The following is a 25870-nucleotide window of genomic DNA, read 5'->3' on the forward strand; positions in this document are numbered from 1 at the left end:
ATATTTAAATAACAACTCCCTCTTACTTTCTCCATCTACCTTCATTTGAACAGATCCAGCCAATTCCTGAATAGCTGGACTGGTGTCCCTTATTTTAATTGGATTGTCACATCCTTACTGTAGGATTCAATGAGGAAGTTGCCCTAACGGCATTGATCCTCCATTTATACTGCACTAGCAATGCACCCATGTTTTATACAATGAACATGATTGACATTACACAAAATGTTGTAATATACCAGATGATCTGTGATAGGCATGCACCGAATGTTCGGCCACCAAAATTAATTGGCTGAAAATAGTTAAAATAGCACTTTTGGTGTTATGTATAAGTCAAAAGTTTTACCAAACAATTACATTACATTGACATAACTGGAGTGTGGAAGCATTTTAAAGTGTCAGAGAAAGACACAAAAATTGCTGTTTGCAGACACTGTTCTGCTGAATTGTCGTTAGAAAAGGCAACAAACGGTCTGACCCGCTTTGAGTGTTTCTGTCACTCGTTTCTGAGAACACGATAAAGCTAGCCGCACCTACATTTGGAGTGGACACATATTCAAGCCTTTATGGCAAATCCACTGAAACGGACCAGATTGAGCTGAAAGGCAGGTTAGCAACTTTATCCTGTCATTTTCTCTCTTTACAAAGACAAGTGTTGCAGTATGAGAGTCCTACCTGAAATTATGAAATTTTAACCTATGAAATTTTCATGTTACGCGATACAAGAACACATACAACACTTTTTATCAAATTGGGAGGATACACATGTGACAACGTCCATCAAAATAAAGTGACTATACAGTATGGAAATAATATTAATTGGATTATATTCACAGAAAGTATTAAACATATTACATTTGTACATTAAAAGTAAACAGACACATGTAATTTACTTTACCGGACTTCCTCTACCTCTTGGGCCTCAGACCCACCCACCGTAGTCTGTCTAAATCCTGTGGAAAACACTGAATAAAATGCACATTTTGACTATTGAATTTATGTAGTGTTAAAAAAAAGGGAAAAAATATGAATGTACTTGTTCGGTATTTGGCGGATTTTTTCATTATATTTGGTTTCAGCCAAGAATTTTCATTTTGGTGCATCCCTAATCTGTGATAATAGTAATTTCTGCAGTGTGTGATTAAGACCATTTAGAAGATGATTGGTACCAATCTACTGAGCATCAATGATATCGGTGAGGTAGCTGTGCAGAGCCCAAAGGATACTAAAAGATAGTACCCACCCAATCACCATCATTGTATAAGGGTGTTTTAATGGGAATGTGGATCTTTCTGATCAATTTGTGAAGTATGTATGGTCTCGTTCCACATTTTATTGTGTGTCATGTAACGTGGGGAACTGATCTTTGTCATGACTCGGTCTCGCCCTCCCTCGGTCTTGGTCTCGACTTGTTCTCAACCCCGAAAAGTCTTGGTCTTGTCTCAGTTTCGATAAAGTCTGGTCTTGGTCTTGACTTGGTCTCAGTTTGGGCTGTCTTTACTGCAACACTGCTTTTATGATATTTATCCACCCATTTAGTGTATAGTGTATATCATTTTTGTATAACGTTTGCTTTTTGTGAGTAGCATGAAGGGAGCTACAACTTCATCTTGTTTACAACATTGTGTTGTAAAATAGATTAAAAAGATGAATAAATCTATCTTGTACTTTGTACACTGTACCTTGCGACTTTTTAACAACATTTTTTCTTTGGGCTAAGCAGTAATTTAATAAGCAGGCAGGTAAAATGTCCTATTTACAATTATTGCATACTCTCATTGCACACAATCTAAAATCAAAAGTATTGAAAAAGAGTGAAAAATCACTATGCTATTTCTACCATAAATGTGGTGTTTTTTTAGGCTGAAAGAAAGTTGCAGCTTTCTTGATAGCACAATGTGTGCATTCAGGGTAAAGAACAATGAACTTTTTTTACTACACCACTAAAAATATGTTGGTTCATAAAAAATCGTGTTGACACCTAATATGTCGCTGAGCCTTAGGTCTTCAATAACAATTTACAGTGCAGTACAGAACACATTCCCATATAGAGAGGGCATGCGACTGCAAACATTATTTCACACTGATATTAGTTTTGTAATTGTAATTGTCAGTGTGGAGAGAAAAAATGTCTTATGACAATAACGCCACCAGCAGACAACTGGAAGCTCTGTAACTTATCTGTAAGTAAAAACAATGATTAATTTGTAATTTGTAATTTCTGGACAACAAAAATGTGAGGTATATTCACATACATACAGTAACTGAAGAGTTTTAGTTCAGTGCTGGAATCAAAACTTAAAAAAATAGATTTAGTTACTGTTGTGTCACTCAGTTTATTAAATTACCTGTCAATCAGTTTGAGAATGAACTGTACTTCTGTTTAAAAACAGTGCATTAGTCCAGGGTTCACTGCTTAGACCAGCTTCGCTCAAGGTGGATTGCGAATTGATGATCAATGGCTTCCAGCAGGGAATAATGGAGCCCAGATGCTTGTTTTGATTAAGAGAGTCAGTGTTAGAGCTGACAGTGGTGAGCCACACACAGATCCAGCTTGAACTGTCTACTGTGTAATAATCACTCACTTTTACTGAGGCACAGATTGCGGTGTCTGATTGGTCATATTCCAATGACTGAGGGGTGCACACTACACAGGAACATTTGGGTGTCTGCCGTGAGGTGTGCCAATGCAATTTTCAGCATTTTAGACACAAATTCACAATATAGAAGGCTGCTGAACATCATGAGATTTGCAGAGTATGAGATGCCAAAGCATTCTTTGGCATAATGGACCTACAGCTGCAGAGATTTCATTTGACCATATTGTGTTGCGGTTGTGTTGCTGTCCTTCATCCTATGTATCATAGCCACATTACAGTACAGATGCTGCAAAGTTGATTCCTTGATTAAATGAATAATTAACAACAAAAAAATCTTTGTCTCTTTATCCATCCACAAACCGTATTAAACAGCAGACTGACCACAAGCCCCTATTTTGCATCTTGGTTCATGAGAGACACAAGCCAATTTAGCATGGTTATGTGCTAAGTATTATGCACGTCTCTGAGGGCCATTTCATACAATGTTATACAAACACAGAGTAGGAATCTTGCTGGAAGGGATGTAATCCTAAAGAGCTAAGTTCGTGTTGCAACATTTGGAACAAACCTGGTTCCGAGGCACAGAGGCCCTTTCACAGCTTCACTGGGGATGTAATCTCAGTGGCCCTTTGAAACCTTGACAATGACAGGCACCTGTGTGAAGTGATGGACATTTCTCTGTGTAGTCAGATGTAAAAAGCCTGTAGGTGAAATCCACACCTGAATCCAACAAACAGCTCCACAGCATGGCTCCTTAGAGGCTAGTATAAAAGAGCGAAATCCCTCCACAGCAAGGGCCATTGATTCAGTTAATTTTATGCTGGGAAAATGATTTCCCTGATGGCCAGTTTCACCAAAGCACATTGTGAGCGAAGAAAACTCCCCACACTAATGTTAAAGCACTGCTTACTATCTATTTACGGTGTGTATGGAATTCATAACGCCTTCCACTAACATGAGACTCAGTGGAAAGCAGAAGACCGCCCCACTTTTATTAATCTATATGATCTGAAATTATTTCTCCAAATGCAATATAATACAAAAAATGCACTAGCAGTACATCAAATATGCTTTTAGATTTCCATCTGTGCACTGATCTAAAAAAAAAAAGAGCAAAGAATAAAACATTTCTACACTTGAACAGAGTGAGGACTCTGCGATACATTCTATGTGGTTTATCCAATGAAATCCATTAGATTTGTCTGCCCAGTGCATTCATACAAATCAGAGCCTATCATGTGAGAGGTGCTGTAAGTGTGAGAGCCTCACCATCGGTTTTCAATGTGAGAGGTGTTGGAGGGCTCAGAACCTTCGCATTCGTCACAGTGTTCTTCACCAGACAGATGTAACTTCCTACGTCAGAGGGTTGAACCTTCGAGATGTACAGGTTCCCTGTGTCCTGGGAGATGAAGCGCCGACTGTCCTCAGCAACAAATGAGGGGAACTCATTAAATACCCAGCTGTAGATGATCTCTATAAAAGCAAGTGGAGAACATACAAATTAGAAAAATGCAGAACCTATCTTTGTGTCTATTCTGACTGGTGGCACTATCTTGCACCTGGCACAAAGCACAGCGCAAGTGCCATTGCTAGTTTCCAACCGAAGCAGTTGTCATTTTCACGCCAAACACCCACGTTGTTTAAATAGTAAATGCATGCAATCCAATGGGAGTGTTCGTCTGAAAATGAGTGTGGTCAGGCAAATTATTGTCGCATTGCTATCTTGAGGCAGCAGAATTGCTGCATTGACAAAAAACAAAAAAACTAAACAGGTCCAAAGTCAATGGCACAGTACTTTACTGTTATTTGTTATTTTAGGGCCGCCTTACTCTAATGGTAAGAGAGACACTCTGTGCACTTATGCACGAGGCACAGCATCATAACTTCATTGATTATTAAAACCTTCCAACACGCCGACAGGATCGGTCAGGATCTAATGTTAATTCATGTTCTGCGTTCTTCTACACATCCAAAAGGTCTCATACACAGTCCAGGTTCATAGAGTGAAACTATTTGGAGTACAGCAGCCATCCTCCTGATCAATCATGAACTCCATCAGAGCGTCTAATTATTTCAGAAGCTAATAGTTGAATTCTGTTTCCTCTGGAGACTTTTCTCAGTCGTGTCATGTCACACTCATAGTCCTCTATGCATTATGTCAAAATCCTGTGCATTAAGTTCAGCATATATCAGTAGTGATCCCAGGAAACTCACCTTAAGGCTTATTTTTACACTAAAAATAAACAAAAACCTCAGTGTCTCCTTCTAGGTTATCGATAATAGTCTTAATAGTCAATCCCTGTAGAATAGTTATTGGTGGTAAATCCACTTAATATAGAATAGTTTAAGAATTCAATTGCTGACTGAGTTTGTGGCAAAGTGCTGCAAATAATGACAGTCACACCCAAAATGTCCTTCTGGTCTCACTGAATGAAAGAGCAAGACCTCGCTGTAAAAATAAAATCTTATCTGACATGAAAACTATTGCTATGCTCAGAAATATACGTTTGTCACATTCTACCAGTTGAATACTGTACAGTATTTTACTATTTTTAGCCCATGTCAAACAAAAATAAAATGGGAAAATGATTAACCACTGATAATTTAGCACAACACTGATAGTGCCACCTGCCACTGCTCAAAAAAGGTGAAACAATAATAATCTAAACAAGTAATATATGGGATCCAGAAACAAAGCATCATCTTGATTATTAGCGTAAAATGATCCCTAGTCTATACAAATTGTAGAGAAAAAATAATACAGAGGCCCCTAACGATGAAGAAATAATGATTAGACAGGGTCACAATGAGTCTGTTATTTGCAGTCAGGTTATTTTAATTAATTGGTGATATCATCAGATAGCTGAGATTCCAGGAGATTGTGTGTGTGTGCATGTGTGTGAAGGCTCATTAAGGGATCTTTGGAATGCCTTCTCAAATTCAGCTGTTAAAAAAGAACAAAATATGTGAGTTTGAAGGGGAAAAAAGCCAAAAAATAAAGAAAAAGAGGCAGAAAGAGTTAGCAAATTGACCCCGAATATGAATAAGTAGTTAATAATATGGATGGATGGATGGATGGATGCAAGGATGCAATATAACTATGATAAACATAGAGCAGACATTCACAGCATGCTGTTTGCTACGAGTCTATAATGCATACACAGCCACATCCATCATTATATTAAAAGAAAGGGACAAATTAATATATTCAGTGTTGCATAACTATATTTAACAACTCTCTGATTCTGCATACATAATCTTTCTTTTCTTGAGGAAAGGGAACGGCTATATTTTCTATAAAGTATTCTTGTTCTCTTGGTAAATAATGAAAAACTGCTGTTTCAAAGATTCACTTCGTTGGTGGCTGCAATAAGGTAGAAAGCTGAATCAAATACAGGACACACAAATATTGCAATAAAATATAACAACATTCATTTGCAAAATCAGCACCACTTGCTTAATTTACTGAGAGGACTACTTAATAACGACAGGGAAGCAGGAATGGAGGAACAGGATTTAAGCACGGAGTTTGAGATACATCACAAACAACAACAACTATAGAAACGGATAACTTAATAATCAACATGTCTTGCTTCTTTTAAATATAATACAGCATAAATTACAATCATCTTTGCTACAAAGTAGTAGCATTATCAAAGACACCAGAGTTCCAAAAGGTTTCATTCAAAGGCCATCATACTTTATCTTCATAACAGTAAAACACTATTTACCAAAGATACACATAACTGATCACAAGCGCTCAAAGCCATGAAATGGATAATAATAAACTTTTCACATCTCAGTGATTCCAAATTATTTTCACTTATGAGACCTATCTTATTTAAGTGGCATTTTAATGTATTTGAATCCTCCCACAACCTATTTAACTCAAACATTGTTTAACACTCCCTCTTCAATATGATTTTCAATGGTGACACGCTCTGACTCACCAAGGCATTCATCACACAGGCACATTTTATGGCTGTGGCATTTAAAAAAAAAAAAACTGTTTTGTTGCTGGACACAATTCTTCATTTCATGTCAGCAATGCTGAAGAAATAAATTATAATCTTACCTGTATTGTGCGTAAAAAAAAAAAAAAAGGCTCAACAGCCAGTTGAGACTGGCCTGCCATTTACCATACCATAAAGAAGTAAATATTCTGACAATGTAATAATCTATATGTAACAAAGCCAGCTTACGCAATGCTAACTTTATGATTCTAATCTGATTATTATAAGACCATTGTTTATACAGCTAAATATAGCTAAAACGTCAAAGTTGTAAAAAGGCACATTTAGTTGAGGGACAGTTGAAGCTTGTAAAATACAAATAAAGTTTTTATTAAAACCATATTAACCAAGGCTGCCTTATCAAGTACTTTGTATTTCACTTTGGTAAGACTCAAAGTGAAACCTTCTAAAAAGTTTGATAGGAATACCTAAAAAGTCGCTTAAAAATGTTTTACTTTAATATTCAACTTCAGTTATTCTGGGTTTAAAGTAGCATAACTGTGACTTTGTAGATCTGACCTTTTATGTCTTTTCTTATGTGTCTATACCGTCAAGTGGGTAAAACTAATACAAGCAATGTAACATGAGGCCTTACAGTGTGTCATCATGACTGACACCTCAATTTTATAGCAGCAAGACTGTAACAAACCTTAAATGACAGAAAAAAAGCTATTTCCATTATGCTGATTTCACTCCACATCATCATCAACATCATCTCCCATGTTTGATTCTAATTTCAATGTCAATCACACTTTTAACAATTAAATAGAAAATCTTGTATAAGGTGGTTTGACCAGTAAATACAGTGTGAAAAATGGCACACACCCGGAACAAAGGCAACACCTGCACTACATTTTAATCTGTCCGTCATTTTGCATCATTAATAATGAACTCTCTCATTTTTTTAAATCAGCTATTCTGTCACCCGACTCTGTGGTTGCCATCATGTCATTCAAAATGGCATCCAGAAATGGGAGTGGGTGCTGAAGAGCACTTGGCAAACATTCCCATGGGTGCAGTGCAGCGGTATGACAGAGCTGATGCAAACAGAAAGCTTGGATGATTCATGGCTCACATAAGAGCTTACATTAGAGGACAACTGCAGAGAGGGATATTCAAGATATGCCATTAAAGAGCGGTGGCTATGCTCTGCCTATGTGAAATAATTGGCTGTGTAACATTTCTTTTCATTTCTAATGATCCAGCAAATTCGATCTCAGAGACCCTGTGCTCTCTGTTGTTGCCATAACTTATCACACTCATCATTTGGACAGCATGGATGAGAGAACGGATGGGTACAAAAACTACCCATCAAAATACTAATAAATGATGACAACAATCTCTCACCTTGGCACCGCAATAACAACAGCACTTGTTAGCATAGAAATGGCATGATAATGGTGATGACAATCCCAAAGGTAAATAGAAAGGTGAAGAGACGGAAATGTTTTTTCTTCTGGCTATGACGGAAGGTCTGAACTCTTACCTGGTGAATGAGGAGGAGGGGTACACATGAGTACCACACCTTGGCCTTCACGCACAGAAACCCCACCTCTGGTCTTCCCACTGAAAGCACCAATATCTGGAACAGCACACAAAGATAATCTTTCTTAGCAATACAATAAAATATACCATAGTTATATGGAATCAGTTTATTTTATCCCTGCAATCAGCCTTCAATGCCTTTTATATGATTTAGGAATGTTAAAAAAACAAATACATCAACAAACTTAAATTTTGAGCTGGGAGAACAAGGATAAAGCTTTCACCCATAGTTTGATTCCAGATGGTGATACCTTGGATTTGGTCAAGTGTTGGTTGTGTTCACAGCTTTTCATGTCACTGCACTAGCAATTCCTACTGGTTACCTAAGCAGTCATTAACCTTAATAATGGTTAAGCAAAGATCATCATCATGGTAAAAAAAAAAAAATGTATTCTCCGGCATCAAACAGTTTATATGCCTATCTACCATCACCAAGCTCCACCTGGCTCACTAGCTTCTGCATTTACATTAAATGCATTGTCCAATATGCCATGGCCAGAACAAGAAAACTGTTGAAGTTGTTAAAAATGATCATGTAGAAACACAAACAATTACTGCTGGCTGAATTAAGAATCAGCATTTGTAGAGCTGATTTTGATCATTTAATCTATGCTCTAGAAGTACATTGAAATGAATTGATTAATTGTTAAATTAAATCATCCTTACAATGATACTGCTTTTCCTAAAATGAACACCTTTACTGACATTACAGTTTTTGTTTTTACCTAGTTGTTTTTCTGTGGAAGTAGAACCAAGCAGGTTTAATCTGAAATTCCATAACTGTAGCCCTCTAGAACCTAATACTGCCTGCTTAATTTCTAGTTGAAGCAATGCCAAAGTGTGGAAATCAAGCGACAGGCTGCTGACCCAGGGCGGGTCTCTGTGTCTCCACCACTTTCATTTTATCACTTTGAGGAGCAGTGTTTACCATCACCCTCAAACTGCTGGATAATTATGCCTCCGAGTGACTTGTAAAACCTGCATTTCTTCAAGATTTCTGACACATTTAATAATGATCATAGTTCATGGCCTTCATCTTAACATGTCGCACAAATTTCTTTATTTTTCAAAACATCAGTGTGGTCTGTTTTCTCCCCATCAAAACACAGTTAAATTTATGTACTGATAACCTTTTTTAAAAACAGTTTAGTTAAAAAAACACAAAATATATACAAAGCAAAATGTTTATTGGAAGAAAAAAGACTGTCAAAAAAGAATTGAGGAAGAATAAATATTTCATGTTGTATGCTGCACTTTCTAGCAGTAGAATCAACCAGGAGATACTGTCATACAACCTGGATTTGCTGGCATTCAATCGACACCACAAATCAAACTGCCATGCTGATCCATTCCTGTACTTAAAACAAGGCAGGTCCAACACTGAATAGACAGTTAATCAGCTCTAGAGAGTGTGCAAAGTTGGAACAGCAATACACTCGCTATGTGTGACTATTGTTGATTTATTTGTGCTAACAACCTGTCATCAGAGTATAGGGATGGAGAACCAATTATTGTCACCATGTTCACTATTGATTCAACAGCAGCTGTCACACAGTGTCTTTTTTGTCAGTATAGCTACCTTATACATCATATTAATTTTTTATTCAAATATAAATCATGAGTTTTTGTGGATCGGTGTTCTATACTGTAGCTTTAATCAGCTAACAGACACTAGGTAGGATAAATACATGCCATCAATTGATAAAGAGGGTAAGGACTGAAATAAATGAGCAAATAAGTAAATAAATAACACAGGACAACTGTGTATTCAACTGCTGAAGTACAACCTACAACACAGCTGTCGTACTTCGCAGTAACCAGAAGTAAGCATGTGTGTTTCTATCAATATTACTTCCCTTAAATAATTGAGCCAGGGTACGTATTGTGGAGACATGAGTCTTCTGAGAAGGATTGCCTAATTCAATAAATATTGAATGTAATTTTCTTTTTGTATTTCAATTTTGCTACTCTATATATAACCAAATACTATAACATGATAACAATTCAGTCTACAGTACAGTATATCCAGTTTAAGAGACCCATTACACTTGTTGTTGAAAACACCTAGTTCTTTCCTGGGAAACATTTCCAGGCACGAAAGAAATTATACATTTTACAATTCAGGCAGCAGCAACACTAGTTGTTTGAAATGAATAGCATGAACAGTAATAACTGAGAAAGAAAAAAAATCAGAAACCCACCTACATAAACCCACAGTACTTACGTCAGTCTTATTGTCAAGTGAGAAATGCAATGTAGAAGCACCACAGCTATGAACACTTAACATTAGATTTAAAATGAAAAAAATAAAGACGAAGTGGGGGGGTCAGTCATTTGACAATAATACATCCATATTAGAAGCATTAAAGTGTCAGAGAACCAGGAGACGAGGTTCAAATGAAACTCTTACTGACCTATCCTTTCCCTTTGCAAACTGTAGTTATGTAAGTTAATCAATATTAATGACTTTTTAATAATGTACAGCATGGTCATTAAAGCATCCTCAAAAATTACAAGTCAACATATGTCCATATAAATGTTTAAAATCCAGAAATGCAGTGATGAAATTTGCAGTAAGCACAGGAGCAGGTGCTCAATGCAAATGAGTTATTTCACGATCAGTATGAATTAAATCAATGGGCATTAACTACTAATCATTTCAGATTTGTAGAACATTTCAGAGTGGGGTGTGTGTGTCTTCCAATGCGCAAGTCAAAGCATCCTGTTAATTTCATTACTACTGTACTACTCAGAGTGGCTCGATACCTGAGCCTCAGCCAGACTCACGTCTGGAGAGAGAAAAGAATTCTTTGGGGAGAAAGATCAGAGGCCTTCTTTCTGCCTGCTGCCTTCAAAGACACGGCTGAAAAACAGCCCAAGTGTGAGTTCAGCAGCTCAGAATTACAAAACAAAGAGAGGAAAAAAAGTATCCTACAGAAATCTTTGGAGCAGAGCACACGACCAGTGGATAGAATATAGAGAGCCTGAGATATAGAGAACTGAACATTTCCTTATGCACTTTGACAGGTCCAATTGGCTGAGTTGAAGAGCTCTTGGATTTAGCATGCTCTGATTGAAATATAGCACATACAGTTTCCTGTCTACAAAGAGCGTACTGTCTGTATGTTAATATACAGTGACTGTGTAACACAAGTCAAATAAGTTGAAGGTTTAAGTTCTATTTTAAGTCTTAACAACATCTAAAAGTATGTAATTACTTCTTTAAAACACTCAGTTTATGTGGAAAATAATTGCTCATGTGTATCTGAACTAGTTGAAGCAGTCGACTGTGTCAATGCATGAAAATGTGCAGTGCCAACATGAAAAGGGAACAAAAGTTGAGCTCCACGCTGAGTGATAAATACCCACCATTTGTTATGCTGAAAGAGAGAGGGAAGGTTCTGCATCCAAATGTGCGCCGCAGGGCAACTCTTTTTGTTTCTGTGGCTAGCCCTTTGAAGGGTCACATTTTAAAGAAATGTAGACAGAGTATGAGACTATATTACGTTGATGCTGTTGACACAGTCACACAAATGTGTCACTTTATATGTTAAACGGCCATGGATAACATTAAAAGAAAAACAAATTTGGTCATTGGATGAAATGACTAAAAAGGTTTTCTGAATACAGTTTATTGAAGTTCAGGAGGTAACAACACCTACTGAACTCTCATGTTAAGTTAAACCTATTTAAGAAACAACCCCAATCAGGCAGCTTGGTAAAACAAAATTAAGAAAATATAATAATAATACTTTACTTATTACAACTTTTTTGTACCTGATACCTGATATAACCTACTGTACTCAGATTTGACCTGATATCTGTTAATGGGAATGATGATTATTATTTCAGATAAATACAATTTTGTACATCTTAATCTATATTACTATGACAGACTCCACAAATAGATCATTGTTTCACTGCTTCTTTAACTGTATGATGATACTACGTTCAGGATTTACACAAAGAATCATTAATTCTCCCACATGGACATTTTTGACTTGTTCTTCAGCTCTCACCACAACAACAGTTGGTGAGATGTGGGATTTGTTGCTGACTCAATAGTACAACTGAGATAGCCACGCATGTTTATTCAGTGAGTAATTTTTTAGGGCTGTGGTTTCAAACCCCCAGGCCACAAAAAAGTTGCTACTATACTGAACTTTAAGGAAATAATTTGGCAAAAAGAGTTGAATAATAAAGATATGATTTTATAGCAGATTATAGGCTATTTTTGCTGTGATGGCTTGAACTTGGCACAGTCTGTCTGTGCTGCATCTTTCCACTTTATGCCCTTTCACGCCCCCAACAACAGGATACCAACTGATCTGTCTGTTTTGGAACTAGAAAATCCAATTTTGTGCAAAGGTGGCTTGGGTGAAGTTGTTGATGTGTGACAAACGGGGGCCATCCTCTCAGCTGATACACCTGCCTATCAACCAAACATCACCCCAAGCATTCCCTCTGTTTAAGCCTTTATAGACTTTAAATTTTTAAATCTCTGCAAAATCGCAGATTCGAAGAATTGCAATATGCTATAGACTAAATGAACTTGGAGCAAATATCTACATAGACTTAATTGTGTGGGGGGGGGGGGGGGGGGGGTGATTTGAAGAGATAACTTTTTTGGGAGACAGGATTGTGCAGCAGTTATGGGTGGGGCATCTTAAGGCAGCTGGACTAAGATGATGAAGATCACAAATAATGTTTATTGCTGCTAGGCTGTCAGTTGTTGAAAAGAAAGGTAAAGCGTTCCAATGTCATTCTTTATAAGCATTAGGCATGATCTTTCACCACAATAAATCTGATGGATAATATAGTGTCAAGAAAATGCACAGTATTTATGCTAAACTAAAAATAGCCGCCAACGTCTCAGCTTGAAGATTAGATGCATAAATGAGTGCCTTCATGTTACATTGCTCATTTTCAGGCGAGTTTTACATACTGATTTGACACTCAAGTGGTGAGAGAGGGGGAGGAAAAGATCTGTACAGTTGAGAGGACAGATGACGTACATGTTGAGGTGCAGCTTCTGTCCCTCAGAAACAAGCAGCACTTTTTTGAAGCGCGTGTCTGTACTTTACCATCTGGACATATTTGCCTGCCAGTGCAGTCTGGCTCATATTTAATTTAGGACAGGTCTTCTTTTGATTTTTGTTCACTTTTTTGATCATGCTGATGTATATAAAACTTTGTGAAAGAACAAAAGAGTAAAAAAAAAAGGAAACAGAAACATAAGGAGACTATGGTGCAGTCATAACAGAACTCTGGTTTTTTCTGTTTTTATTTTTCAGGCTAATCTAGCCATTTGTTCCCTTGGTAACAACTGTAAGTCCCCATAACAACACATGAGACCATGTACTGCACTTTCTAGCAACAGCTCAGTGAAGAAGAAAGGCAGGCTCTCAGTAGACATGCCAATAAGGCTATTATGGTCATTGCTCCTGAGAAAACTGTAGAGAAAACCAACAATGCATTTTCCTCTGAGCATAGTGCCCCTGGTCTCTACGCGTGTGCTGCCTTAGCCTGTGATGATGTTTTGGAGTTAGGCCAGGGGATTACTGGGGGAAGAAATGTGCTTTTTGCTCTCATTTACCTTTGAGACATGGCATTTGAGGGCACATACCCTGTTAGCAGTGCAACTCAACAGTATCAGATGGAGCCAATGGGAACTAAACTCAGCAACAAAACCTTACTGTAGACAGAGAGTGGTGTTTATTTACCACTTGAACCAAACAGGTTTATTTTGACACAGACAGACAAAGAGCTTGATTTTTTGCTTCGTTTGAGAGCCATGTATTTCATCCCTCTAAAACACCCTTTTTACAATTAACGTGTGTATATGCAGGTCTTTTAAACATGGGTAAACTAAAAAATATGCAAATGACTCCTTGACAGGTGTGTTTACGGTGTTTGTGTGCTACATCGCTGTAGTCCGTTATAAAGTCACATCTCACAGACTGTTACAGCTAGCATGATAATACTACATAAACATGCGGATGAGACGTTTATAAAAATCCACAGATAGAAACAGATAAAAGAGCTGCGCCAGCAAAGGGGTGAAAATTTGCAGTTCCACTCAGGTGTCATGTTTAAATCACTGCTGATTGGAGCTGGAGCTGATAAATACCTGTGACTACTGCAGAGACATTTGACTCAGGAGTGAATGCTGATCGTACCCTTTCACACTGAAGACAAAGCCATTTGTTAGAAGGTGTTAGTGGGTGTTTTGTCCAGTTTAAAAGGAGCTTACCTCTGGCAGATATACATTTTTCCAACACACACATACAACTCATTTATATTATTAGACCTTGTGTTTGTGGAATTTTAAAGATGTCTGAATGAATAAATACTCACATGCAAACTGTAAAAGAGCGTCTCGACTTAGTACTGTACCAAAGCTGTTGTCTGCTTTACACTGGTACTTCCCATAGTCAGTGATCTCACTTGCATTGGTAATAATTAAGTTCCCATGAATGAAGCTGTAACGATAATCTGCTTCGGCATCTACTTCTGTCCCATTGATGTACCAACTGAAAAACAAAAGAAGAATAGGAGATTGTAATATATTTGTAATGAATGACCAGCTAATGAGGCGTGAAAGTAGGACTACAATTTTGAGACAGACAAATATATGTCACACCTGTATGTGGGTGGTGGATTCCCCCGCGCTTCACAGTGCATCACCACTTTCTTTTCATCTGAATCCAAAGGAAAAATAACATTGTCTGGCTCCTGGATAAAAACAGGCCCAAACTCTTCACTTTCTATGAGGAAAAAAAGAGATAAAGACAAGCATCATTGCAATTATCACAATATGAGCGGCACTCAGTTTTAACATCCAATTACTTTTCGCTATTATTACACAGTTCACTTAGCGCAAGTGCATATTCATTCCAACCCCTATTCTATTAAACAAGAAATAAGGAAGATGTACAGCTACACAGAGTGATGGAATTATAAACAACAACATGAGCCAATAACTAGCACTACATTCTACAGCACACAACTTTTTTGCTAGGTGATGATACAATATGATATATTGTATAACTGATTGGGTTGTTCAATATTAGGAAGGCATTCTAGTGATCCTCAAAGCCAGAGTCTAAGTTTGTTTTCACTGAGAGAGCCTGGAGGCTGTTGTACTTTTAAAGGAGAAAATAGAAGTGATCGTTTGTAATCATACAGTTATCATGATTCTTATAGTGAAAAACAAACATTTAAAAATGGCACATCTTTTATCTCAACCTTAAATCTATCATCCAATTACTTCCTTGTCTTTTGGACTCACTGTTGTTTGCCTTAAGTTGGCCATGAGTCAACAATGCTGTTAACATGAGTCTTAATGCACTGCGTCCTAACTTTGCAGTTATATTTCTTTAGGAATCGCACACATCTGCAGTCTCTGTGACTTGTTTCCCACTATAACCTGAATTCACATATCACAATAAAGCACATTTATTCAAACAATGATATCCTGTGGTGTACAACCATGTTAGACGAGTAACAATAACATTAGTTTAGATACTGTTAGTACATTTGTGCCAACATACTATTTATCATCTCTTCTTACTGATCTATTTCTGACCTTTTACAGAATAGTTTGACCACTCCACCACTGAAAATAGGCAATTTGTCAAGGAGGAAATGCTACAACAACACAATCGTTCCTTTTCAGTCAGTCCTCCAACATTGTTTACTATCCTCCTAATAGTCTGTGGCAGGCCTCTATTTTCTTTTATATAAGAAGCTCTACAGACAAAATTACAAGAAATAAAAGAAGTGCATGGCACAAATGTTATCCCTAATAGCGGCCCAATCTGGGATTCAGACATTGGTCATTTCTGGGAGACAAATGCTTACCTAAAGTAGCTATTATCTTTTAGTATTAAATGGTATTACTCAATTGCAATATACAAATGAATGTAATAAAACAAACAACATATTGTCTCTACATGACAACAAGAGCAGATTTCAAATACATATGACACAATATAAACATGTTTTGTTATTTTCTTCTTACCCTTCATGTTCAAATCTAATTCTATACTGCATCAACATTAAAATTCTATTTATCTAGTGTGCTGTAGCCACATCACAGGCTGCTCATGTCATAGCATTGTGCAGGTATCCCACTGAAATTTGGAACATGGATGAGCTGCCATTTAAGGCATAGGGTGCAGTCTGCCATCAAGTTTTGCCAAAGGCAGTACCTGCCACACTTTTGTTGTTTTTGGAAGGGTGTGGTGCACATGGGGAACACATGAAAAAAGAGTTGATAATAACCATGGCCATGAAAAATAGGAGAGATACCATAAAATAGGATTTAATGGCAATGTTTGACACAGATTAATCATACATATACTCGAACATGGAGACCTCTATATAAATCAATGACAACATAAATCAGTTTGTTACATCAGTATGTATTAAAACATCATTGTCAGAAGTGTAAATATTAAAAAATATATAAAGTATATATAATTATAAATTCAAAAAGATTTAACAGTTAAAGGAATGAGATTTCTTTACTGTCTAGCAACTATTTCTCTAAGTTGCTAATGGCACGCAGCCAGAGGGTGTGTTACAGAATGTTGCAATGAAATTAATATAAAAAGTAACATTGGGATATTTTTTTCTTTTTCTAGTAACTTAAATGAAAGCTGATACAATGTTACTCAACTACACCTAAGCCACACTGTTTCTTGATCAAAGGTGCTCCTGTAAGTGATTTAAAGTGGCTCTTGTGTAAAATTCTATAAAACTCTCCTTGGCACAAATGTGCCCACATATCGATGTGCTTGTTGATCTTGTATTTTCTGGTTGATGGTCCCTGTTGCAATTCCCTTCTTTTCCTTCAGTGTGCTCTACTCTTTGATCTAGTGATGCACTTATTGTAGAAGGTTTTCTACGTATATTGCTTCTCAGAATTTTAGTCTGCAAATGAATGAATCTGAAGCTGAATCTTGTGTTTTTCATAAGATTTGTGAAGAAGGTCAACCCAGTACACAGATAGTTAGTGATATACTCATTTATATGTGACAGCACAATACCGCAGCTGAATTTTACAGTATATCTATATTCGTGCTGTTTGTTTACAGTTTTTCTCCATTGCTTAAACACTAAACCAGGCTTCTGAACTAAAATTTCAAAACCATAACTCATTTTTCAAAAAGCACACCCATTTCCCTAAACTCTACACACAAATCCCTTCATTTCTCATTGCCTACATCATGTTGAGAAAGCACTGACATTCAATATTGTTCACTCAATCAGCACAGGTTGAGGTCAATTAGCACACAATTACTCAGGTGGAAACACAAAGAGTCAAAATTGGTGACACACCAATCAGAAGAGTCAACAGATAGATAAAAGGGCCAGAGTCAGTTCATTCAGTTTTGGAACAATGGATCCAGAGAAATTTGAAGGAAGAGGTGTGGAACACTAAAGAAGAGGAAGAGGAAGAAGTGGAGGAGGAGGAATCGCAGTATGGAAAGGAGTAAGAGGTGAAGGAAGAGGAAAAGTAGGAGTTGGAGCAGGGGTAGGAGATGGAAGGAGATGAAGAACAACAATCTCTGGCCTGTCCCAGACCAAAGACAGGACGCTGGGGCAGAATAATTTGTTGTTTGGTGTATTGTACTGTATAGCACACTATGGAAAAAAAAATGTTTGCAAATGTGCAGATGTTTACGTTTGTTATTCCTTTTGTTGTGTTCATCATGTGAAAAGGTTTTTGAGGGGGAGAATCACCAGCAACATAACTAATAACTGGTTTTTGTACTATTGTTTTTTTGAGGGCTTGTGTGTTATGTCTGAGGACAAAGTTTGGTTTTTCAGAAAGATTGAATGGTTTTGAGTGGAGAGCTTCATTTTGACCTGAAAATAGGATGTTTGGGGAATTTAGTGAGAAGTTGTGTATTTGTGTTTAGAGTTTCGAGAAAAAGAGGCATAATTTCAAGAAATGTGTTTAAGCAAACGAGAAAAATTGTAAACAGATGTCTTTATATTGAGCATTAAGATTTGGGGCGCATTACATTTGATCTGGTACAGAAATAATAAAACAATGTAAGTCACCAATATTGAGTACTTCTCACTATTTAGGAAAGATCTGATGACACAAAAATAATTGCATTTTATTTTTTCTCAGGGTATCTATAATCTTGCCAAACCTTTGTCAGCAATTCACTGCTCTACAGGGAAATAAAAAGCTTTTGAAATAATACCTTAATCAGTGGGGAAAAATGAATCGATATTAAGTTGCAAACCTTGCTGTGCATATAAATAAAAGCAATTCAGTGCTTGTAGTATTACTTGTTCTAAAAAAATAGCTCTTTATCGCTATATTTCTTCACAGCTCTCCGCTTATCAATCCATACGCGACCTGCCCCTGTTCAGCTTGTGGTGTGGGCCATGATGTAGGATAAAATAACTTCTGTTTCAAATGAATAATGACAATAAGGATTCTAGTGCTGAGTTTCGGTTTAAACAAGAAACACGTGCAAACACTATTACAGGTTTTTACAACTGCTTACACAGGTTCAAAACTGTGTCTCCTTTTTTCAAAACTCTACGCACAATTCCCAAAAATGCACACACAAAATGCAAAATGCCTCATATCTCCTTCAAAATTAAACACTGCATTCAAAATACCATAAACACATCTCAAAATGAAGCATTGGCATCAGATGGCACTTTTTTAACATTTTTTTCATAATAGTAAATTATTGGATATACCATTTACACACATTTGTTCTAAATCTAAAGCTCTTTTGTCTTTTATAGGCTTATGTGTACATTTCCATACATTATTCTAGAGTGAAAGTAATCTGCTGAGAGGTGCTGAAAAGTACACTGTAAACACTAATGCAGTTTTGAAACCGCAAATATTTATTTGGCAAAACATTACTGTTGTAATAGTAGCACAGTCTTGTATCCAGCATCATTCAAGAAAAGGAAACCATAAACATATATACAACCGCTTACACACATTTTCAAAACTCTACACACAATTCCCAGAGTGATAGTAATCTTCTAAGAGGTGCTGAAAAGTACTGAAAACACCTTCTGTCATTGTCAACCTGTGGTTGATCACATGATCAATAAGTGTGGCCCTGATCTCATCAGTGATGGCTCTCCTTCCTTCTCTTCTTTGCCCTCGTCCTCTTTCAAGTCATCTTCCCCCTCCTCCTCCTCGTCCAATTCTTCCTCCTTGAACTTGTCTACGTTGTCGTCCCCTGCCTCTCCCTCCTACTGACCTTTGACCCATGTATAGCTCTACTGAATACTAAAGCAGTGATTGGTTAGTGATCAGTTAAGCAGTTAGTGTTTGCACATGTGAGGAGTGGGTATGTGACCTGGTGAAAAAGTGTAGCATTTTGATTGGTTGTGTTTTGAAAAGGAAAGTAAGTAACTTCCTGTTAGATTTTTGTGTCTTAGGTAGAGAATTGCGTGTAGTGTTCTGAAAAAAAGTGAGTCAAAGGCTGAGAAACAGCTAATGGTTTTGGAGTTTGAGGTGAGGTTTTGCTCTTTGAAAAATCGTGTTACATGTAAAGATTTTGTGTATAAACATTTGTAAAAAACTTATAAGGCCCAGCAGAGCATCACTACCAAGTGATCAAGATAAAGTATCGGCTGATGTCTATGGGTCACAGACTTTAACTTCACAGAATCATACATTATTTAGTTGATGACTTCCAGTTTGTGTTACATTTTCCAATTAATTTCTGCCCTCTAATATTGGGTGATAATGAAGCTACAAATGTGACAATGTTCATCTGATGTGGATCCAAACACTCTCAAATTTAAGTTGAAAGTTGGCACTATAAAGTTATTGTTTCATTTTAAATCAGTGCGCAGGAGCACACAGCCAAAACAACACAAATTACTGTTATCATCCTTCCTGTCTGCATGGTATTTCTGGTTTGCAGTTGACCATGATCTAAAACCATAAATAATATAGTATGCGGGGAGTGAACGAAAAGGCTATGCTTTATGCTTCAGATGCCAGGTGAAACTAACCATGGATTAGAGACATTAAACTAGTTAAAAATTGATAACTAAAGAAAAACATCTTATTAGTAACAATGTGAAAGTGTCCTAAAATGTAAATAAATGGAGTCTATAAAGTAAGAAAAATAGTTACTTGTTAATAGTTTTTTTTGTTGTTTTTTTTTTAAACCTGTCCTGCCCAGCAGCCTGGTATAAAGTATGATGACCTGGATACCATATTGTGCCAGACAGATTTTAACAAGAGTATTAATATACTCCTTTGTCTGTTTTATTATTTATTTAATCATGTATTGATTTGTCACCGGGCCGGACAGGGGGGCAGACACGGGGATGGGGGGGCACAAACAGACAGCACAGAGAAAGGACAACACCTGTAAGAGACGGGGGATGGAAGGTGGGGAAAACAGGTGGGGAAACACCAATTGCAGAAAGCAACGAAACCTGCAATAGAACAGAGAGGGGGCTTGGGGAGGAGAAAAACAACAACAACAAACACAAACAAACAAAAACAAACAATAAAAATAATAATAATAGTAAAAGACAACCAGCCGAACAGCAGCAATAAACAGCTGACATATTAAGACAACTAAGAGAACAATGAAAACAAGAAACAGTCACACACACTAAATAAGCAACACAACACAGCCACGAGAGTTGGAATAATAATTAATTTAAATAAGTAACTGGAAGAAAGGCATCAGGAATAATTCTACCAGGGACAACCTAAGTTTGTTTGTGTCTGTGTGCGTGTGGGTGAATGTGTCTGTATGTGTGTGTGTGTGCATGTGTGTGCGCATAAGCCTGTTAAAGAATGTAGTTGCTAGGCGCCACGACTGTAACAGGCAGGCAAGAACCCCAGTAGCCAATAGGGGTGGGAGAAAGAAAAAGAATAAATCAAATAAAAAAAAACCCAAAAAAACAAAGACTCCCAGATACACTGCGATGCAAACGCAGAAGACCCCGACCCAAATGCCAGTTGACAACGTAATGCCGACGGAACGCAAAAAGCGTAACCCGCGGAAGAGCAGCGCCCGGACCGACCGCGGCGCGCACACAACATAGACCAGTGCTCCCCCCCCACCCAGCACCCCACTGCCGCCTAGTAAACAACCAAAATGCCCAACTGCCACGCAATCATCAACACCAATGCACAAGTGACGAGCCCAACGCGCACACTGCGCGAACACGGCGACACCCAATGCCCAGCAGCCCCCCGCGAATCACGCGTGCGAGGTCGGGCAAACGAGAGAGAGCAAACGGAACAACACGACAGCGAAAGCCAGAGGAGAGAAACACCAGCAGCAAGTCCCAGTCCGGCAGCAAACGCGGCGCACAGGTCACCGTGCACCCGCCAATAAAAGTCCGCCGTCCCCCCAACCGCCGGAAAAAACTAAGGCCGCCGGCGCCAGCCGACATCCCCCATGCCCAGCGCGCCCCCCGGCCGCCATGCAACACCAGCCAAACCAGCAACGAGGCAAAATCAACTAGCTCAGCTGCATGCCACCAACGACCCACCCACCCGTCAAGGGCCGAGAACTCCAGGCACAAACCCAGAACAAACTGGAGCACAGCCCTGCCCCGCACCCACACTGCACATCCCGAAAAATAACTATATACCTCAGTATCCAGAGGGGTCCAACAACTGGCCGACAGAGAAATGGGGAAGCACGGATCCGAGGCCAACGAAGCAAAACAGGGACGCAAACAGGTCCCTCCAAGCCAACGAGGAGATGCCTCCCCAGGACTCTAATGAACAAACTAAACGCCCAGCAGCCATCCAGAGACCCTGCCCAGGGAAAAAGCATAATGCATCAAGATGCATCGACAATCGCCCCACAATCCCACCGCAGCCCACCAAACCGCAATCGGATCAACCCGCGCAGAGACCCCCACCCCCAGAAGCCAGGACACCCTGCGACCCCCCAAAGCGCAAAGGACCCCAGACCGCATGTCCCGGGGGAAGCTGTACCCCGCCCCAAGGAAGAACAGCAGAAAGCCGTGCCGGGAAGCTCCCTGCCGCCAGGGAGCGATAACGCGGGAGAACCAGGCCAACGGTCCCCCAGCCCAGCCAGAGGCATCCCTCCCTACAGTGCAGGCAGTGACAGCAGCCCCCGAGGCCGATCTCATCCCCGGACAGGGGCCCAGCCCCCCCCAGTCAAGCACCCCCAAGGAGGAGCACCAAAACCTACCCCGACAACACCGGCCATGCGCCCCAGAGACTCCCGAATGCCCCCACCGTGAGAGAGCTGGCAGGGGGAAGCAGCGGGAGCCTCACCTCTGCCGAAGAGGGCCCAGGCGAGGAGAGGAGACAACGGGCCCCCAGGCCCAGGGACACACCACCCGCCCAGAAATGAGCAAAGGCCACAAGCCCGAGTCCCCGGAACCCTAGGTCAAGGGCGGGCCCCCATGCCAGGGGAGCCCCGACCCCACCCCAGATCTGGCAAGGCCGTCACCAACCCCACAGGCAACCCACAACTGTCAGGTAGTGGAGCCTCTCCTTCGTAATAATGACCTACAGATGAGCCAATCAACACTACCCCGCTACCAATCTAACTAGCGGCACACAACAGCCAAGTAATGGGCTGCACAGGAGAGATGCCAGCCGGCGCAAACCGCCCCCATCCCACCCGCAGCCAGAGAGACCACAGACCCCACCCACGGCTACACCTTGACCCACACTGCACGTTCACCACCGGACCGAAACCCACCACAAGCATCCCCCCCCACCAACCTCCACCGCCATGCCTGCTGCCCGCCCCCTCCCCCCAACCCGGACCCACACATAGGACACACAGAGAGGCAGCCAAGCACCGAGCGCCACCACATCCGCACAGCGCGCGAGTCAAAATCACCACCCGCGCACCGATACCAACAACCGCGCGACACCCAAGCAGAGTGGCTACCCACCCCGCAGCAGTGGCACGCCGAATACAGGGCAAACACCGGTCCCCCTGTCAAACCCGCGCCCCAGGCATCCCGAGCGCCGCACCACCGCCCCCCCCGCCAACACCGTGCCATCAACCATCATTTAAAAAAAAGAAATTTTGAAAAAGTCTCCCACCGCAATGCATCTAAGAATCAACCCACCCCCAGACACACCTACCGGCCGTACGGGACCCTGACCAGCAAGGCAGTACACACCCACCCCCATTAAGTGATAAAGTTGATCAAGGGGGACCAGAGAGATTGGAATTTTGTCAATTTTTTTTTTTTCACAGCAGACATTTTCTCCATGCTAATGTGATCTATAAGGTGATTCCGATATTGGGTGATACTTATATTCTTTTTGGCCTTCCAGTTCATGAGGATAGTTTTCTTGGCGATGCATAAGGCAGTGAGAAGCATGTATGGTGTGTGTGTGTATATATAAAATACAAACACATACACAAGTTAGAAGTTGTTCAAATCACTCAACTTCTGACTGACAGATGGCCAAGTGCCATGGCCATCTGTCAGTCACAGAGCCAAAAAAGCAATATCCCCTTTAAGCCTCCAAAGGTGCATTACTTTTTGGTATCCATTTCATCCACTGTACATCAATCCAGGGCATTGGTATAATGTTCTTGTCACCACTGACAATGGAGAGGCATTACTCTCACCTTGGTTATAGAGATGTAAGTCATTTTATGGCTATATAGTGATAATTCTGTCAGAAAGAATAAAAGACAGAAAGATAGGTGGAGGCACAAAGAATGAGACAGGGAAAAAGGAAAAACAGAAATATAAAGAGAAACAAGTGTATTTGTGTTCCTATTTTCTGCCTGCTGCTTTTAATGTGACTAAGTCATTACTCCCTACGTGTGCAATGATCATTTTTGCCAATTCAGCAGCTATTTCACATTTCCATTAATTAAGCACTCCAGATGCAATAAGCATTGTGTGATTAATCATCTATTAAAACATCAATGTGTCATCATATCCTCTAAAATAATTCATACAGCAATAAGGATGTAAGCAAGTGACCCATGCAGATTTTTGACAGTGTGTTACCATGCTGTGTTTCGGGTATTAAATCTGTCCTTTTGACATAGATATCCATCATATCTATAGCTTCTATACTGACAGGAACACAGAGAGAGCTGGATATTGCCATGATCCCACTTCAATTTCACAAAGGCCATGACCCTGGTCACTGCAGACCATGCACAGTGATGATGGATAGGTGAGATCATTTCCAGACCAAATCTAAACAGGCAGGAAGCCTGCACACATAAAGCGAGACCGGAGATAGCAGACTGTTGGCAGAATGCATTCACACCAACCTGAGTTTGGTTCATTTCAGCAGGTGAGAACAAAGTCATCTGACCTCATGTGGTACCTCCTCTTTTCACTAAGACTACCTGGACATTCAAGTCTCAGTCCTGCATGATGTAACTACAAGGCAATTGGTGACATTTGATAGCTGGCAATAACTCCTAACAAAATAAACTGAAGGCAAACCACTCTTTACAGATAATCATATTCAGCCTTCTCTTCCTGTTTTCTTAACCAGTGAACACACACACCCACAGCGGGTAAAATATGTAATAAGTGCAGACAAGTGTTCATTATCCTTGGCTAAAACTCTGAAGTAAATAAATGCAGGAAGAAAACAAAATCTACTACTAATGAGCTATTTGTGATGTTATTTGACTTGTATATACAGTTTGTTTGTAAGTATGAGTGCGAACTTTAACAAACCAAAACTTTTCCATTTTGGTTCAGACAAGAACAAACAAACTGTAGGTTTCACTGCACCATTAGTTTTACCTTCACTCCTGTAGTCCTCCTGAGAGCTGAGCAGACTCAGGGCTGACAGGGGGTGACTGGAGAAAGCAGGCCAGTCAGGAGTCACCAGCCCACCACTGTGGTGTTGTCGAGGTCTGCTGCGCGAGTTGAGCACTGACGAGCTGTCTGGTTTCATTCGTAATACAGCTGCATATGATATAGGCCGGGCTGCAACAGCTCTTGCTAAGTCTGGGGAAAAAAGTGAAACAGTGAAGAGTTAAATCCCATCATGACTTTCAGTAAAATTTATTTACTACTAAAAGGTGACAAAGATTTGCCCTGAAGAAGGGTGTTTTAGATAAACATTTGGAAAAGTATCTTAAATCAATATCCAAATGGAGAGAAAGAATGATGCAAAAGCTAACTTAATTTTCAAGGGGGTAAGAGAGAGCTCGAACAGTGAAGCCTCCTACATGTATGCCCAAAACTAACATCACAAGTCTGCGAAATCCTGTCACACATGAGAAATCTAACCATATTGTTGAGAAAAGAAGCTCTCCGGGAATCTAAAACACCTATTTATCCATCAGTGAGCTTTGTTGGTGTTTGGCAAGTGAGCCTTGTAGGTGGGATACTATCTATGGCCATTTTAGACCCTCCCACTCCCTCCTGTTCTGTGTTCCTGGGCTGAACAATTTGTGGAAAAAAAATCTTATTGCAAATTTTCTGGCGGATTTTGAGATTACGATTCTATTTGCGATTTCTTTTTTAAGTTTAGCTAAAGTTTTATATTCGCTGTGTAATAGATAAATAAAACAGAGCAGATCAGGCCATTCTAGTCAATGCTTTTGCTACTACCAGAAACTCTGCATCATGTCTAATAAACGTCTCTCCGCTCTGCTCCGCAGAGAATATGCTGCTGAAACACTTCCAGAGTGTGTGTCGGAGCGGCTGACATCATCATCCCCCACATTTTCGGCTAGTTTCGTTTGTTGT

The 25870-nt window shown here is 39.5% G+C and overlaps 1 protein-coding gene across 6 annotated transcripts in view; it reads right to left on the bottom strand.

Moving 5' to 3' along the window:
- Positions 1–25870, bottom strand: part of cntn5 (contactin 5) — a 110972-nt gene that overhangs the window by 42461 nt on the left and 42641 nt on the right. For all 6 annotated transcript variants that reach the window (XM_038693858.1, XM_038693863.1, XM_038693859.1 and 3 more), the window contains 5 exons: positions 24917–25123; positions 14802–14925; positions 14516–14691; positions 8100–8195; positions 3870–4073 (listed from right to left, as the gene is read on the bottom strand). In XM_038693858.1, coding sequence (XP_038549786.1) covers positions 3870–4073; positions 8100–8195; positions 14516–14691; positions 14802–14925; positions 24917–25123 — 807 coding nt within the window. The remainder of the gene's footprint in view (positions 1–3869; positions 4074–8099; positions 8196–14515; positions 14692–14801; positions 14926–24916; positions 25124–25870) is intronic.

Source organism: Micropterus salmoides, unplaced genomic scaffold (assembly GCF_014851395.1).
Source record: "Micropterus salmoides isolate LMB-PRFRI ecotype aquatic unplaced genomic scaffold, ASM1485139v1 Ms_hic_scaffold_3, whole genome shotgun sequence".
NCBI classification, from domain to species: Eukaryota; Metazoa; Chordata; class Actinopteri; order Centrarchiformes; family Centrarchidae; genus Micropterus; species Micropterus salmoides.